Below are 14,901 nucleotides of genomic sequence, written 5' to 3'. Positions count from 1 at the left end.
ATGTACATAGGCCAAGAAACCTGAAGAATAGTGGTGTCACTGTCTGGTTTTCCTGGTTGATAACCTGCTATGGCTTGTTTCCAGTTCTCTTCCAAACAGCTGTCAGGATGAAGAGGAGGAACCCTGGTAGTGTGAAGAGGTTGTAGAACAAAACAAAAGAACAGAAGAATAAACGGCATCCTCTTGGGCTCTTCTTTGGGACTTCTGTCTGCACTGGCGCTCACTATGAGTTAGAGCATGTCATAGCCCATTTCTACAGCTGCTTTTTGGAGACAGCAGCAACCACAACTGGAGACAGCACCCTGCTTCATGAACCAGCGGGATGCAGCGGAGGTCCTCGCACTCTCCGAGCGCCTCCTCGTAGCTTCACACAAAGGACAAGTTGACAGTGTGGTCCAGCTTATCAACAAAGGCGCAAAAGTAGCCGTTACCAAGGTAAGTGATATAATTATGTACACTACCAGTCAAAAGTTTGGACATAGGACTATTTACATTGTAGATTCTCACTGAAGGCATCAAGACCACGAATGAACACATATGGAATTATGTAGTAAACAAAAAAGTGTGACATAACTCAAAACATGTTTTATATTTTGGATTCTTCAAAATAGCAACCCCTTGCTTTGATTACTACTTTGCACACTCTTGGCATTCTCTCGATGAGCTTCATGAGGTCGTCACCTGAAATGGTTTTCCAACAGTCTTGAAGGAGTTCCCAGAGACACTGAGCACTTGTTGGCCCTTTTGCCTTCACTCTGCAGTCCGTATAATCCCAAACCGTCTTGATTGGTTTTAGGTCTGGAGACTGTAGAGGCCATGGTGCAGCACTCAATCACTCTCCTTCTTGGTCAAATAGCCCTTGCACAGCCTGGAGGTGTGTTTGGGCTCATTGTCCTGTGCTATTCAGTTATATTTTCAAATCCATCTGCATCTGTGCAGGGGCTGCTGCACAGATGGTGTGACCAAATCCTTTTCCTGAGCTGGGACTAATGAATGCTGGTAAGCTAAGGATATCTCAAATGGGAAGAGTTCTGTACCAGATAACATTAGTGAGTTGTGACCATACGCTATCCAAGATAAGTTTAAACTCCAGGAAGACAGAATAATAGTGGACCTATTAACTATGGAGACCATTTGATTTGAATCAAAGGTGAAATCAAATAGACCAATACGGCAAGGCCGGGATGGTCCATTTGGTAAAGTAAATCCGTTGGGCATCTTTCTTTGCCTTTAGACAATAATTCTGATGGCAAAAGAACCAAACGGGACAGGCAAAAAACAAACAAACAAAAAAACAAACTATGGAGACCAGTAATATCTCTACATAAGGAGGTAAGCAAGTGACAAAATCTAATCAAAACCTGCAACACCTGCTGGATAAGATGGTTATTTCCCAGTGTGAAGTCCTAACATTAAGGCCTTCCAGTTACCCCCTTCCACAAAGGTTAGCCTGACTTTCAGCAGGTTGCATTTTCCAATATCATAATTACATGGAACAGGTGTTAGAAGCCGGGAAAAGTAACTATAGGGGCAAAGCTTACTTTCTTGTCCTGAATATTGGAACAGGACTGGACTGACATCGGAGTCTAGAGGCATTTAACTCCACAATGAACTAAAGTTTGGGGTTGGGTTAGACCAGGATGGGTGCTGGTGTGAAACGCTCCTTAAATTTACGGAAGGCAATGTCGATTTCTGTGGACTGAGAGATGGGAACTTTGGGAGAGATGAGTTTGGTGAGTGCAGTATCTGTCTGAGTGAAGTTATGGAGGGTGGTTGGTAGTGGCCACTCATCCATAGCCTTGGTCTTCTCCAGGTCTGTCTTCACCTGCATCAACACATATTCCAAAAATGTTACACATGAAATTCTCACTTTTCAGTTTTCATGTACAGCCTTTGGGGGACTTGGTTTATATGACAGCAGTGTTTACTGAGAGATTTGAACAAGACCTAAATATTGTCAAGATATATGAAAGCAAACATGTCCAAGAAATAACTTAACACATGGTTTTTAAGAGCCATGTTAGTCAAACCAAAAGACATCAGTAAATACCCAAACTGTCCTAGGGGAGTGTTAAAAACAGTTTTCCACCCATCATTCTGTGAGTCTAAGCAGGTGGTAGGCAAGTCCAGTTTTATGAAAATGTTGGCTCTGTGTAATGGTTTGAATGCTGAGCTGATGAGAGGGAGTGGGTATTTATTTTTAATGGTGATCTGCTCTGATTAACTCCATGTTAATCTATACAAGGTCTTAAGCTTATTTTACACTAGTACCTACTCGGCTTGACTCGACTCAAGCTGAGATGGTATACCTTCTGCTAAGTCTATGGCTTGTTGTTAGACTTGGGGACCACGATCTTGGATTTTGTGCAGCCATTTCCTTCACTTTTGGGTTTCAAAAATGTTGGTTTTTGATTTCTATATAGGAATCACACTCACGAATCATCGAGTAACGCGATTGACTGGGCAATTTATGGCATGGAGTCTGTTGACGTCACATTTTTGGATGGACTCAATTCACTTGGAACCTATCAGAACAGGTGCTAAAAAAGTACCTGGTACCAAGTGGTACCCCTTAATGGAAAACCCTAAAAACCCAGTCAAATCAAGTTGAGTCAGGCGAAGTTGAGCCAAGTAGGTACAAGTGGAAAAAGGCATCAGTGTCATGTTTTTTGGTTTGGCAATAAAAAAAACCCTAACAGTAACCAGAGCAGAAGATGGCTGGATGATTCTTGCTGCTAAGCATTTCCGTGTATTTTTCCATGGCCTCTCTTTCTGGCTGAGAGAGGTTGTATAAACTACTGGTGGGTAGTGTGACTCCTGGTAGAAGGTTGATGGCACAGTCAAATGGGCAGTGTGGCGGCAGAGACAGAACTTTGTCCTTACTGAACACCAGATGTATCAGAATCAGAATCAGAAAGGGGTTTATTGCCAAATGTTGAGCAGGTTTACAACATTAGGAAATTGCTGCGGTGCTTCAGTGCAAACATAGTGTCATAAATAGCACTTAAATAGTGTCATAAATAGCACTTAAATAGACATGAAAAAATAAAAGTAGGGATAAGAATTAAAAGTGCTACGTAGAAAGATATGTGCATGAGCTATACATGAGATATATACATGAGAATAAGAATTAAGAGTGCTACGTAGAAAGATATATACATGAGTGCAGGTGGTGATCAGTGCCAAACATGGAATGATGCAGTGACACAGCGTAGGGTCATGTGTTAGTGGTGGGAACAGTCATATGGTTATTGTTCATGTGTCCAACAGCAGAGGGGAAGAAACTGTTCTTATGGCGAGAGGTTCTGGTGCGAATGGACCGGAGCCTCCTGCCTGAGGGGAGCAGGTCAAACAGACTGTGTCCAGGGTGAGAAGGGTCAGCTGAGATCCGAGCTGCACGCCGCAATGTCCTGGAGGTGTACAGGTCCTGCAGAGATGGGAGTCTGCAGCCAATCACCTTCTCAGCAGAGCGCACAACACGCTGCAGTCTCTGTTTGTCCCTGATAGTGGCTCCAGCGTACCACACGGTGATGGAGGAGGTGAGGATGGACTCGATGATTGCAGTGTAGAACTGCATCATCGTCCGTGTTGGCAGGTTGAATTTCTTCAGCTGCCTCAGGAAGTACATCCTCTGCTGGGCTTTCTTGATGACGGAGGTGATGGTGGGCTCCCACTTCAGGTCCTGAGTGATGGTGGTACCCAGGAAGCGGAATGAGTCCACAGAGGTGATGGGGGTGTCAGTCAGGATGATGGGGGGGAGTGGGGCTGTGTGCTTCCTGAAGTCCACAATAATCTCCACTGTCTTCTGGGCATTCAGCACCAGGTTGTTGTGGCTGCACCAGGACACCAGACGTTCAACCTCCCTCCTGTAGGCAGACTCATCCCCGTCAGAGATGAGCCCAATAACGGTGGTGTCATCTGCAAACTTGATTAGATTGACAGACTGGTGGGTGGAGGTGCAGCAGTTGGTGTACAGGGAGAAGAGCAGAGGAGAAAGAACACAGCCCTGAGGGGAGCCGGTGCTGATGGTCCGGGAGTCCGAGACATTCTTTCCCAGCCTCACATGCTGCTTCCTGTCCGTCAGGAAGTCAGTGATCCACCGGCAGATGGGATCAGGCACATTCATCTGGGAAAGCTTGTCTCGGAGATGGTCTGGAAGGATGGTGTTGAAGGCAGAGCTGAAGTCCACAAACAGGATCCTGGCGTAGGTTCCTGGGGAGTCCAGATGCTGCAGGATGAAGTGTAGGGCCATGTTGATGGCGTCGTCTACAGACCTGTTGGCTCTATATGCAAACTGCAGGGGGTCCAGGAGGGGGGCCGTGAGGGTCCTGAGATGGGAGAGAACTAGGCGCTCAAAAGACTTCATGACCACAGATGTCAGAGCCACGGGTCTGTAGTCATTTAGTCCAGTGATCCTAGGTTTCTTGGGGACAGGGATTATGGTGGAGGACTTGAAGCAGGCAGGCACATGACATGCCTGCAGTGAGGAGTTGAAAATGCCAGAAAACACTGGGGCCAGCTCGTTTGCACAGTGTCTGAGGGTGGCAGGAGACACGCCGTCTGGGCCGGGAGCTTTCCGAGCATTCAGGTTCTTAAACTGCTTCCTCACATCTGCTTCATGAATATGAAGAGTTGTGGTGGGAGGAGGTGGTGTGAAATCCTCTTTTGTGTGGGGTGAGGAGGGGGGTGTTGTAGGTGAACAGTTTGAAGGTGGTGATGGCTCTATGGAGGGGGGAGAGGTGGGGGAATTAGTGTCCAAAGTGCCTCTATTGTTGGGGCCGTTGGAGGTGTGAAGGCTGCCTGATGGCTCGTCAAAACGGCAGTAGAAGTCGTTAAGGGTGTTGGCTAAGAGCAAGTCATCAGTGGAGTGGGGGGTTTTAGGCTTGTAGTTTGTGATATTCCTAAAACCTTTCCACACAGAGGCCGAGTCATTCTCTGAGATCTGCTGCTGCATCTTCTCAGAGTGCTGATGTTTAGCAATGTCCACTTCTTTAGTGAACTTGTACTTGGCCTCTCTGTAGCAGTCCCTGTCTCCGCTTCTGAACGCCTTTCTCTTTTCCAGCCACAGCTTTTTGAGTTTAGGAGTAAACCAGGGTTTGTCATTGTTATAACTCACCCTGGTGCGTGATGGCACAATGCTGTCCTCACAGAAGTGGATATAGGAGGTGACAGTGTCCGTAAACTCGTCCAAGCTGTTAGAAGCAGCCTTCATTGTGTCCCAGTCTGTAGACTCCAAACACGTGCGAAGCTCCTCCACAGCCTCGTTGCTCCACAGTTTTTTAGTCCTCACGACAGGTTTGGAGAGCTTCAGCCTCTGTCTGTACGCGGGGATTAGGTGGATCATAACGTGGTCAGAAAGTCCGAGTGAAGCGCGGGGCACCGCGCGATAGGCCCCGCTGATCGTGCTGTAACAGTGGTCTAATGTCCTCTCCTCTCTGGTCGGGTATTTAATATACTGCTTGTATTTGGGAAGCTCATGGCTCAGATTGGCTTTGTTAAAGTCCCCAAGAGCAATGATGAGAGAGTCCGGGAATGTCCGCTCCATGTGCAGTATCTGCTCCGCGAGTGCGCACTGAGCTGCCTGCGCATCTGCGTCTGGCGGGATGTAAACAGCGGCCAGGATGAATGAAGCAAACTCCCGCGGAGAATAAAACGGTTTGCAGTGGATAAAAAGATATTCCAGAGAGGAAGAGCAGTGCTGAGCAATCACTGTTACATCTGTGCACCAGCCACTATTGATGTAGAAGCAGAGACCTCCACCTTTGGACTTACCGGAGAGAGCGGCCTGCCGGTCCGCGCGCAGCAGATGGAAGCCCTCCAGCTTGAGCGCGCAGTCTGGGATGTTCTCACTGAGCCACGACTCCGTAAAACATAAGACACAGGAGGAGGCAAAGTCTCTGTTCATGCTTCTCATCAGGGCCAGTTCGTCAATCTTATTCCCGAGTGAGCGTACATTAGAAAGGAAGATCCCAGGAAGAGCAGTTCGCAGTCCGCGTCTCCTCAAACGCACGAGTGCGCCGGCTCGCTTCCCTCTCTTTCGGCGTCTCGCTTTCCTGGTCAGAGTCAGCAGTAAATCTGCCGCAGATGCGACAAATATTGGAAATAAATCCACAGGCGTTGTAGTCCTGTAGTTAAGGAGCTCTTCTCTGGTGTACGAGTATCCAGAGGAGTGCCCAGACACAGAAGAAATGCACAAAAACAAAACAAAAGTAACGCACTGAAGCACCAGGGCGACCATACGCGGCGCCATCTTGGTTCCATGTAGATCATGGTATTCCTTTGAGACTGAGAAAATACAAAGCAGCAAGTGCTCATGGTGGTTCTGTCTTGGGTAGGACTATAACGATTCATCAAGTAATTAGAATATTTTGATTTAAAAAAAATTGGACACAAATGTTTTGCTTTGATGCATAGTTTAACACATGGCTCTGTAGTGCATCGATTTGTTTAACAATCATGAACATTTCACCTACATTTGCACCTAAAAACAGACCTTCAATATAAATATTTAGGAGCAGCAAGTGAATAAAAAGTCTGACAATGTTAAGCCCACATAACCAAACACAAAACAAAAACACTGATAGCACAACAGCAGCAGTGCTGATGACGTTGGCATAGTGTAACATGGAGCTGGAGTCTGTTTACATACTGCGAAGAGTAAAGAGGCAGAGCTGTTACCAAGATGATTAGCTCAAGTTGAGTGAATGAAAACGTGTTTCTAGCATCCAATACAGCAGCACTTATTCCTGTAATCACCAATAAAACCTTTACTGGGAACAAGCTATCGGGAGTCTTTCATCAAAACACCTGATCAAAAAACTCCAACGAGAAGAAAAGCAAACTCTGTAGCTTCTCCTGTTTATTTTGTCTGATGAATCCAAATTTGAAGCTGGTTTAACAGAAGAGGGGCCTGAAAACTGAAGGCTCGCTGTCTCTCATTCTGCTCATACTCTAGGAACCACATGTAAGCCCGCAGTCCGAGAGCAAAGTGCTCTAATGGGGTGATTATTCAATAATCTGCAGTAAGCCTTCAGAAGTTGTATTAAAACAGATGCAGATGACCTGTTAACTTAGTCTGATACTAGACTTGTTAAATTATACAGCTTACTGAAGGCTGACGGCAGCTATTCTATTGTATATGGAAGTGATACCTGCAGCAAACAGGGGTGAGTCTAAAGGGTGGATGGGGTGTACTTGGTCCATGTACATTTTACATATACATGGACCATTAAACTCTGAGCCACTGACCTGAGGGTTGTTAGGTTAGACACTGAATTAATATTATTAATATTAATATTAATTAATGTGTACATGCTCATAACATGTTTTCAGCGCAAAACATGTCTGCTATTAATTTCAGAAAACCTTCCAAAAAGACAGACTGAAGGTACATTTTTATGCCTTTGTTTAGATTATGTAGTTGATATTTGACTATACTTGAGATTATTTATATAATTTTTGCATTTAAGAAAACGCTGTTTGCATGTTTCAATTAAACATAATGAGTTGAAGTTGGCACTGAGCTGCAGGGATCCAGATGTTTAACACTATCACAGCTGAGCTGCTGTAGAGCCAGATGGATTCCACTGACACAGCTTCCTTAGGGCTGTGCTTCATTCTTTATATATGTCTTGGGTCGAAAGCTGAGTCCACACTATGCTTTTCCAAATAAAGTATGCATTTCTTACTCTAAATAAACAGGGCAACTCGTCCTCCCTCTGCTAGGAAACAGATTTATCAATTACAGACACTATTCAGTTGCCCGTGAACGTTAGTATATGGTTTGACTAAGCTGCTGCTATATGCTGAAATTTTCAGGATTAGTCATTGAACTAACATCAGTGTTAGCTTGCTGTTATTGGAAAATGGTAAGGTTAACATCAAAGTGTTATCCCACATTGCCTTCATTATATCTATATTCATAACTGTGTCATGTCTGCAAGAATGTTCACGATATTGCCAAAAGTATTCACTCATCTGCTTTCACATATTGGCCTACCCTTTTCCCTATAACAGCTTCAAAGCTTCTGGGAAGACTTTCCTTGTGGTTTAGGAGTGTGTTTACACCTGAGTTGAAATGAGCCAATAAGGACTCCTATTAGGGTAGGTTGGCTTGTGGGACTCCGGAGGCAACTAAGAGGTAGTGGCAGGCCAAGATAATTATGGCTCTGGTAGTAACAGAAGCAAACATTCATGTTTGGAAGGCCCTCTCCCCTGCCACCTCCTCCAGTTTGTCTGGGAGAACACCAAGGCGTTTCCAAGCATGCAATCTCTCCAATGTGGGTCTGCCCCGGGGTCTCTTCCCAGTGGGACTTGCCGGGAACACCTCACTGAGAAGGCGCCCAGGAGGCATCCTTGTGAAATGCTGGAAGCACCTCAACTGGGTCCTTTCGATGTGGGGGAGCAGCTGCTCTACTCTGAGCCCTTCCCAGATGGCTGAAATTATCACCCTATCTCTAAGGGAGAGGCACTGTGTCCCAACCTATCGTTATACGTGATTCTGAGCTTCTAAGAGAAATGGTATTAAGTGTGTTGTAACAGAATCATAAGCCCTTTTTTCATTATTACCTACCCGGATCGATTAGCCACAGATCAACACAACTCGACTCAGCTCAACTAGTTTTCCATTACAACCCAGTACTACCCTGTGTGTGCTTGTCATCATAGCAACACATCTGCACGTCCTGTGATGTAATTAATATGAGACAAAGGTGGACATCAAGCTAACGATATACCTGCTGCTTGGGCTGTGGCTTTTCATCAGACTCCAGGGAACACGGCAGTGTTTTTTGGAGCCATTTCCCTCGTTGCCAGTTTCAAAAATTGTGGTTTTGATTTTTTGAACGAGCCACTGACCAGCCAGTCAGTGGCATGCAATCTGACCACGTCACATTTATTACCTGCTCGGATTGCTTGAGCCCCGGCCGAGTAGGTACTAATAGAAAAGGGGCTATAATTTATGTGTGGTTACGCAGACAGTTAACCGTGCTTAATTGCTTAATACTGATCAGAATATAATCAGGTCTAAGTTTAAACTATATAACGAATAGCACTGTTACCTCACAGCAAGAAGGTGGAAGTTTGACTCTACCATCTAGCTGGGGCCTTTCTATGTGGAGTTTGCGTGTGTTCTCTTTGGGTTCTCTGACTTCCTCTGATTCCCTGTCTCTCTGTGTTAGCCCTGCAACAGAGTGGCAATCTATCCATCTGTCTTGCCATTTGGTAGCTGGGATAGTCTCCTGCGACCCTGATAAGGATAAGCAGGAGAGGAATGGATGGATTTTAATAACAGGCCTCTCACTCACACTCTTTATCTTCTGCGAGAGGAGCAGTTCAGAAGACAAACTTTTAACTCTTGGATCTAGGATTTTACAGTTGAAATTCCAGCAGAGACATCAGAGGAATTAACCGCTGTCCAAACTCTGAACTTAAAAACCTATTTTGTGTTTTTTTTGGCTTTTTCTCTGCTCATTTTTGCTGTGTTAGATTATAAGTCTGAAACAGCAATAGGATTTCCATTGTTTTCCTGCTAGATTACAACTTCTATTTTCCTGTGGTTTCCCGTTGGACTGTTATTATCAACACCAAAAACATAGATAAGTGCATCTTCAGGTCTGGATGTACTTGTCTCTTCTCAACATCTCTCCTCTCGAAAATTAGAAAAAAAATCTTCGTGTCAGAGTGCATTAAATAGAAAAGTATAACTCAAATGCTTTGATTATTGTTTTGTTTTATTTTATTTTTTAATAGTTTTGTTTTTGTTATTATTATTTGATTCTGCTTTGCTCCTGTTAATTGCTTTAATAAAATATTGAACATTTAAAAAGTCAAAGTGGTGGACATAAGTATAAACAGCTCTTACTACTCTAGCCTAAAAGTAACAGACTTTTAGGGACTTCGAGGGATCTAGAGGGGAGTTTCCTTTAACGGGTGTGGCTCATGAATGCTGGGACTGCAAGGCTACTTGGGGGCGGCTTTTATCAGAGGCAGTGGGGTAGACACTCGGAGGAGAAAGGTAATCAGCTCTGGGCGGGTCCCCTCACCCATTGGCTCCACCTGAGCTCTACACTGCCTACTGGATAATACCCATAGTAGGGCTGAACGATATATCGCATTTGCGATAATATCGCGACATGATCAAGTGCAATTTTCTAACCGCAAAGGCTGCGATTATACTGCGATTATATTATACAATTCATGGGCTGCATCCTCCTGAGGCCGCATTTGTAGACCGATTACGTCACAGCGACGCGCCGAAGGCTGTCCAAATTACTACCATATCCCAGAATTCATAGCGCGGCCCAGCCAAACTCCAGTTTCCAGCAATGGCGGCCGCTACTAAGTTTTAAAATTACTCATACTAATCTTTCTGGGTCACAAAATAAACTTTTAACATATTTTCAGGCGAGAAAGTAGTTGTGTAAACATCAAATATCTGCTCGGTTTATCAAGATATTGTTTGTGTGTGTGTTTATACAATTGCTATTATGTTTGCACTTTATGTGTAATGTTACTGACTGCAGAGATCAGTAAGATGTGTGTATTTTTTATTTATTAGTTTTATTTATTTAATATTATTTTTTAATTGAATGACTGTCTAGTAGTTCACAGATGTTGAAAAACTGAGTGTGGTAAAGCCACTGATTTTTTTTATGTATATTTCTGCAATCTGCACATTGTACTGACTTTCATTTTAATGTTTACACCAGGGTTCCTTGTCAGCACTTTATGCTCAGATGTTTGTAAGCTAAAAATAAACTATTGTGTATGTTCAAATATACTGTTGTGATTGAAGTAGTTAAATAAAAATGTCAGTCATCAATTCATGCATCACCTCATGTCATCATAACAGAGGTCTGTCTTCCAGGAAAGAACAGTTTAAAATTAATGTAATATAGTATTGGCCATACTATATGATGTATTGCTTGTCTTTGTTTAATAATACAGAAGACAAATACCTTAAAAAATAATCGCATATCGCATCGCAATCGCAATATTGGGGCAAAAAATCGCAATTAGATTATTTTCCATAATCGTTCAGCCCTAACCCATAGGATCAGAGATTATGGCTTTTTTAAACAGTGAGCTGATCCAGACCTCCTTTGTTTTGGTACCGTGCCCCAGATTGACAGTACATATACATATATACAGCAAAAATATGGATTCTACTGTCTAAATGTATACAATAACATTCATATTTGAGGGTCCTTATATTGGGGAGAAACACACTGTAATGCACTGTTTATTTTCTGTGCAAAATGTGTACTATACTTTTAAAGCATGGACTGAGAATTGGGTTTTCAGTTGACTCTCCAGTGATAATCTTATGTGCACTCTGATGTTGTCTTACTGTTTGTTTTATGTCCATAGTATGGCAGAAGTCCCTTACACTTGGCTGCCTACAAAGGCCATATTGATGTTGTTCGTGTCCTGCTCAAAGCTGGCTGCAACCTGGACATCCAAGACGATGTGAGTAGATTCAAGTCTGTCATCCTTCTGTCCAGTTCCAGCTCTTACCGCAGTCCTAAGCATGTCGTCACCAATAGCTGCTTCTCTTTTTGCTTCTCAATAATTTTTTTTAATTCAGCTTTTTACACAAACATAACTGTAGTTTGATGGCCCCCAGTGGCCTTGAATGGGACTCTCTGGTCTGCCCACTGATGGGTCTTCCTTCAGCATGCAAGTCCATCTTCCCCACAGACAGTGATAACCCAGATCTCTGGTATTGCCAAATTCACTCTCTGTGGTCAATGAGCTCTGCAGCAGGTTGCAGTACAGCCTCCAACACTGGGGGGAGCAAGAGATGCAGACTGAGAAAGAAGGAAAAGGACGATGAGGAAGAAGGGAGAAGCCATTGGAGAAAGGCTAAGAAAGAGCATGGAGGATCAGGGAAATTGAAAGAGGTTAGCCAAATCTGGTCCTACTGATTCAACAAAAATCTGTACCCCCCCATCTTTCCTTGAACACTGCTACTACTCAACCACTGCTCAGCTTCGTTCTAGTGTGGATTGACCCTGTTCTTTGCCTCTCCCTCGTGTTCTTTATCTCATGGAAGTCATTACTCTTTTTTTTCTTTTTGTGCTCTGATGTCAAACTACTACTACTGTCATGTCACTCACTGCTAATCTTCTCTATGGCCAGCATTCCATTTACGGCTGATCTTAAGTGTGGAAACTTTTACTGGGACTCGACTACTTTCATTTCATCACATGAACCACACTGGACAAACTGTGGCTAAACAACATTATCTGTGGTTGCTATAACTGCACCATATTAAAACCATTACTGACATAGTCAGGAATAACTCATTACCCTTAGGAATATACAAAAATGTAAACATTAGAATTAGAATAGAATAGAATTCAACTTTATTGTCATTGCACATGCACAGGTACAGGGCAACGAAATGCAGTTTGCATCCATCCAGAAGTGCTTTAGTGATATAGGTATATTACAATATATATTAGCAATAGTATAGATATGTAAGTATATTACAGAAATGGGTCTATTATGGTATGTTATAATGTACACGGTATGAAGTATGTTGTGAATATTCTATAACTAAGTATGTACAGGCTGTAGTGAGTACAAGCTATGTGCAGGCTATGAACAGGATATAAATATGAAAAACTATACAGAATATGAAATAAATAACTTTACAGAAATCTGAGATATACAGCTATACAGAAATGGGAACTATGCAAGTTGTAAACAGTTGTAGGATTAAAGATTATTGAATGTACAGCAGAGGCGGAGCCAGACATTTGAAACACCTGGGGCTTAGCCCAAAGAGTAGTATGCATGTGGGATTTTTTTTTTTTTTTTTTTTTTGGGGGGGGGTAGAAATGACTGAAAGATTAATAGGCTCTGTTCAAAAAAGAATGACTTCATATAGGGAAAAATATATATCACATGTGCAGGACACCTTAAACTAGTTTTTTAATTAAGCAGCAAGGCAGAACAAGGTCAGGGCTGTATCAAGACACGAGGACTAAACCCCAATTCGACCAGACCCAGAACTGATCCAGAATTAAAACAGGACTACAACAGTTCAAAATCAGGACTACTGAGGACTTAACCAAGACAGAACCAGAATCAGAACTAGATGATAGCACTAAAAATCATCATAGACCTGCACTACACTTATTTTTTAATTCTACCAAAGTCCACTATTTAGATTGAGAAAAGTTTATATAATTATTTAGCCTTGTTGTGCAAACAAGCCTGCAGAACTTAATAAATACAGAATTTGAAAAATAACAAACCTAAAAAGAAACATTAGGTATGAGATACATGAGGACCTATGATACGGTGATACTTTTGGTAAACAACCATTTGACTAACATGTCTGTCTCACCTGCTCTTGTTCATCTGTTCTGTCCTCGTTCTCCTCTCTCTCCCTCTTTGTGCTGACAATCATCAAATATACAGTTGAAACCAGATATTTACTCTTCAGATAAAAACACTTTTTTAATTGTAACATCAAATCAGACTAAATGTTTATTTTTTTAGATTGATAAATATAAAAAACATATTTGTTAACTTTAAGAGTAAAGAGAGAAACTATCTGTATTTCTTAATAGCAAATGGCACCAAATTGTATTCAAACTGAGCCACACTTATGGAGCTCCACAGTTCTTTTTCTGGTGTATAGGCATCCACAGGTGTGCCACCAGTTTACTCACATGGACTCTACTAACCTATCAGAAGCTTCTTCAGCTCAGAATGGAATCGTCTGGAGTTTTCTTATTAATTAACAATAAACTTAGTGTATATGTACTCCTTAATATGATGAAAGTGATAATAAATAGACAGCTCTGTCTCTCTTTATTCTGACATTTAACTAATTCAAAATATATTTCAATATTTATCTAAAACAAAAATTTACTCTAAATTGATGTTGTACAGTAAAAATGTTTTGTTTTCTCCCTAAAGTGTAAATATCTGGTTACAAATGTGAATATCCTGCTGTGTCCTGAAATCCCTCTTGTTTTGCATAGAAATATACTGAACAACATACAAAGCATAATATATAAAATAACATTTACCTGAGTTTTTTCTTTGAAAGAACCCTCGAATGTCCATTCTTATGTTTCAGTACATAACTGAAACCGATTTAGTCGGGGAGGGTAAGAACTGAAAATATGAAATAAACACACGTAAGCTAAGACTCTCTAAAAAAAAAATAGCATTTGTTCGGCTTTTCATTTCGCCATTTGTTGATTCACTTGAAGAGCAAGTAACGTAATATTGGTCAAGTGATCAGTTTCATATCAATCTTTCGTGATTCACCGTCATATTTACATTATTTGTACGGTACGAATGATTTGCTTTGGTACCTGGTCAAACTTAAGCTCTCCTTAGTATGGCTGGCTCCGTCTCTCCAACAGCGCACTCACGGGCAGCAGCTGCCCCGCCCCCTCGCTCAGTCGCTTAGTGCCTGAGCTTGGATCATACCAATATCAGGGGGGGATTCACGCACAGTCGTAAATTCCCACAGTGTGCACTATGTGCTTCGAATATTGTGTGTACTTTTTGTTTTATACAGTTGTCAGCCAGGCATCTAACTATGAAAAAATTACACTCCAAAATACCCCGGGCTTCTGACAAAACAACCCGGGCTTAAGCCCCGTAAGCCACCCCCACGCTCCGCCCCTGATGTACAGAATGATTATTTACACAGAGCTATACAGTAGTGCAGTTAAGATAAGTGAGGGTGTAGATAGTTTCTACAGAGGCTATATAAAGTGCTAGTGGTTGTGAGTGGTGGTTCACTCCATGTTATTATTATGTGTTTGAGGGTACAGTTGTCCATTGTGGGTGTGTGTGTGGTTTAAAACTACTTAGAAAAGAATAGAATTCAACTTTATTGTCATTGCACATGCACAGGTACAGGGCAAC

General features: G+C 42.5%; 1 protein-coding gene across 2 annotated transcripts in view; it reads left to right on the top strand.

Annotated features, from left to right (window-relative positions):
- The window catches only part of ankrd6b (ankyrin repeat domain 6b), a 74,184-nt gene that overhangs the window by 20,899 nt on the left and 38,384 nt on the right, over nucleotides 1-14,901 (top strand). Inside the window, exons 2-3 of one of the 2 annotated variants that reach the window (XM_085372911.1) lie at nucleotides 85-435; nucleotides 11,371-11,469. In XM_085372911.1, the coding sequence (XP_085229037.1) occupies nucleotides 310-435; nucleotides 11,371-11,469 (225 nt within the window). In that variant the 5' untranslated portion in view covers nucleotides 85-309. Of the gene's footprint in view, nucleotides 1-84; nucleotides 436-11,370; nucleotides 11,470-11,615; nucleotides 11,904-14,901 lie in introns of those variants that run through there. The other variant, XM_085372912.1, reaches the window with a different exon arrangement.

Source organism: Diplotaxodon limnothrissa, linkage group LG15, assembly GCF_057381915.1.
Source record: "Diplotaxodon limnothrissa isolate DT_005_m linkage group LG15, D_limnothrissa_male_GT1.1, whole genome shotgun sequence".
Taxonomy (NCBI): Eukaryota; Metazoa; Chordata; class Actinopteri; order Cichliformes; family Cichlidae; genus Diplotaxodon; species Diplotaxodon limnothrissa.
This window is presented reverse-complemented; position numbering and strand designations above follow the sequence as displayed.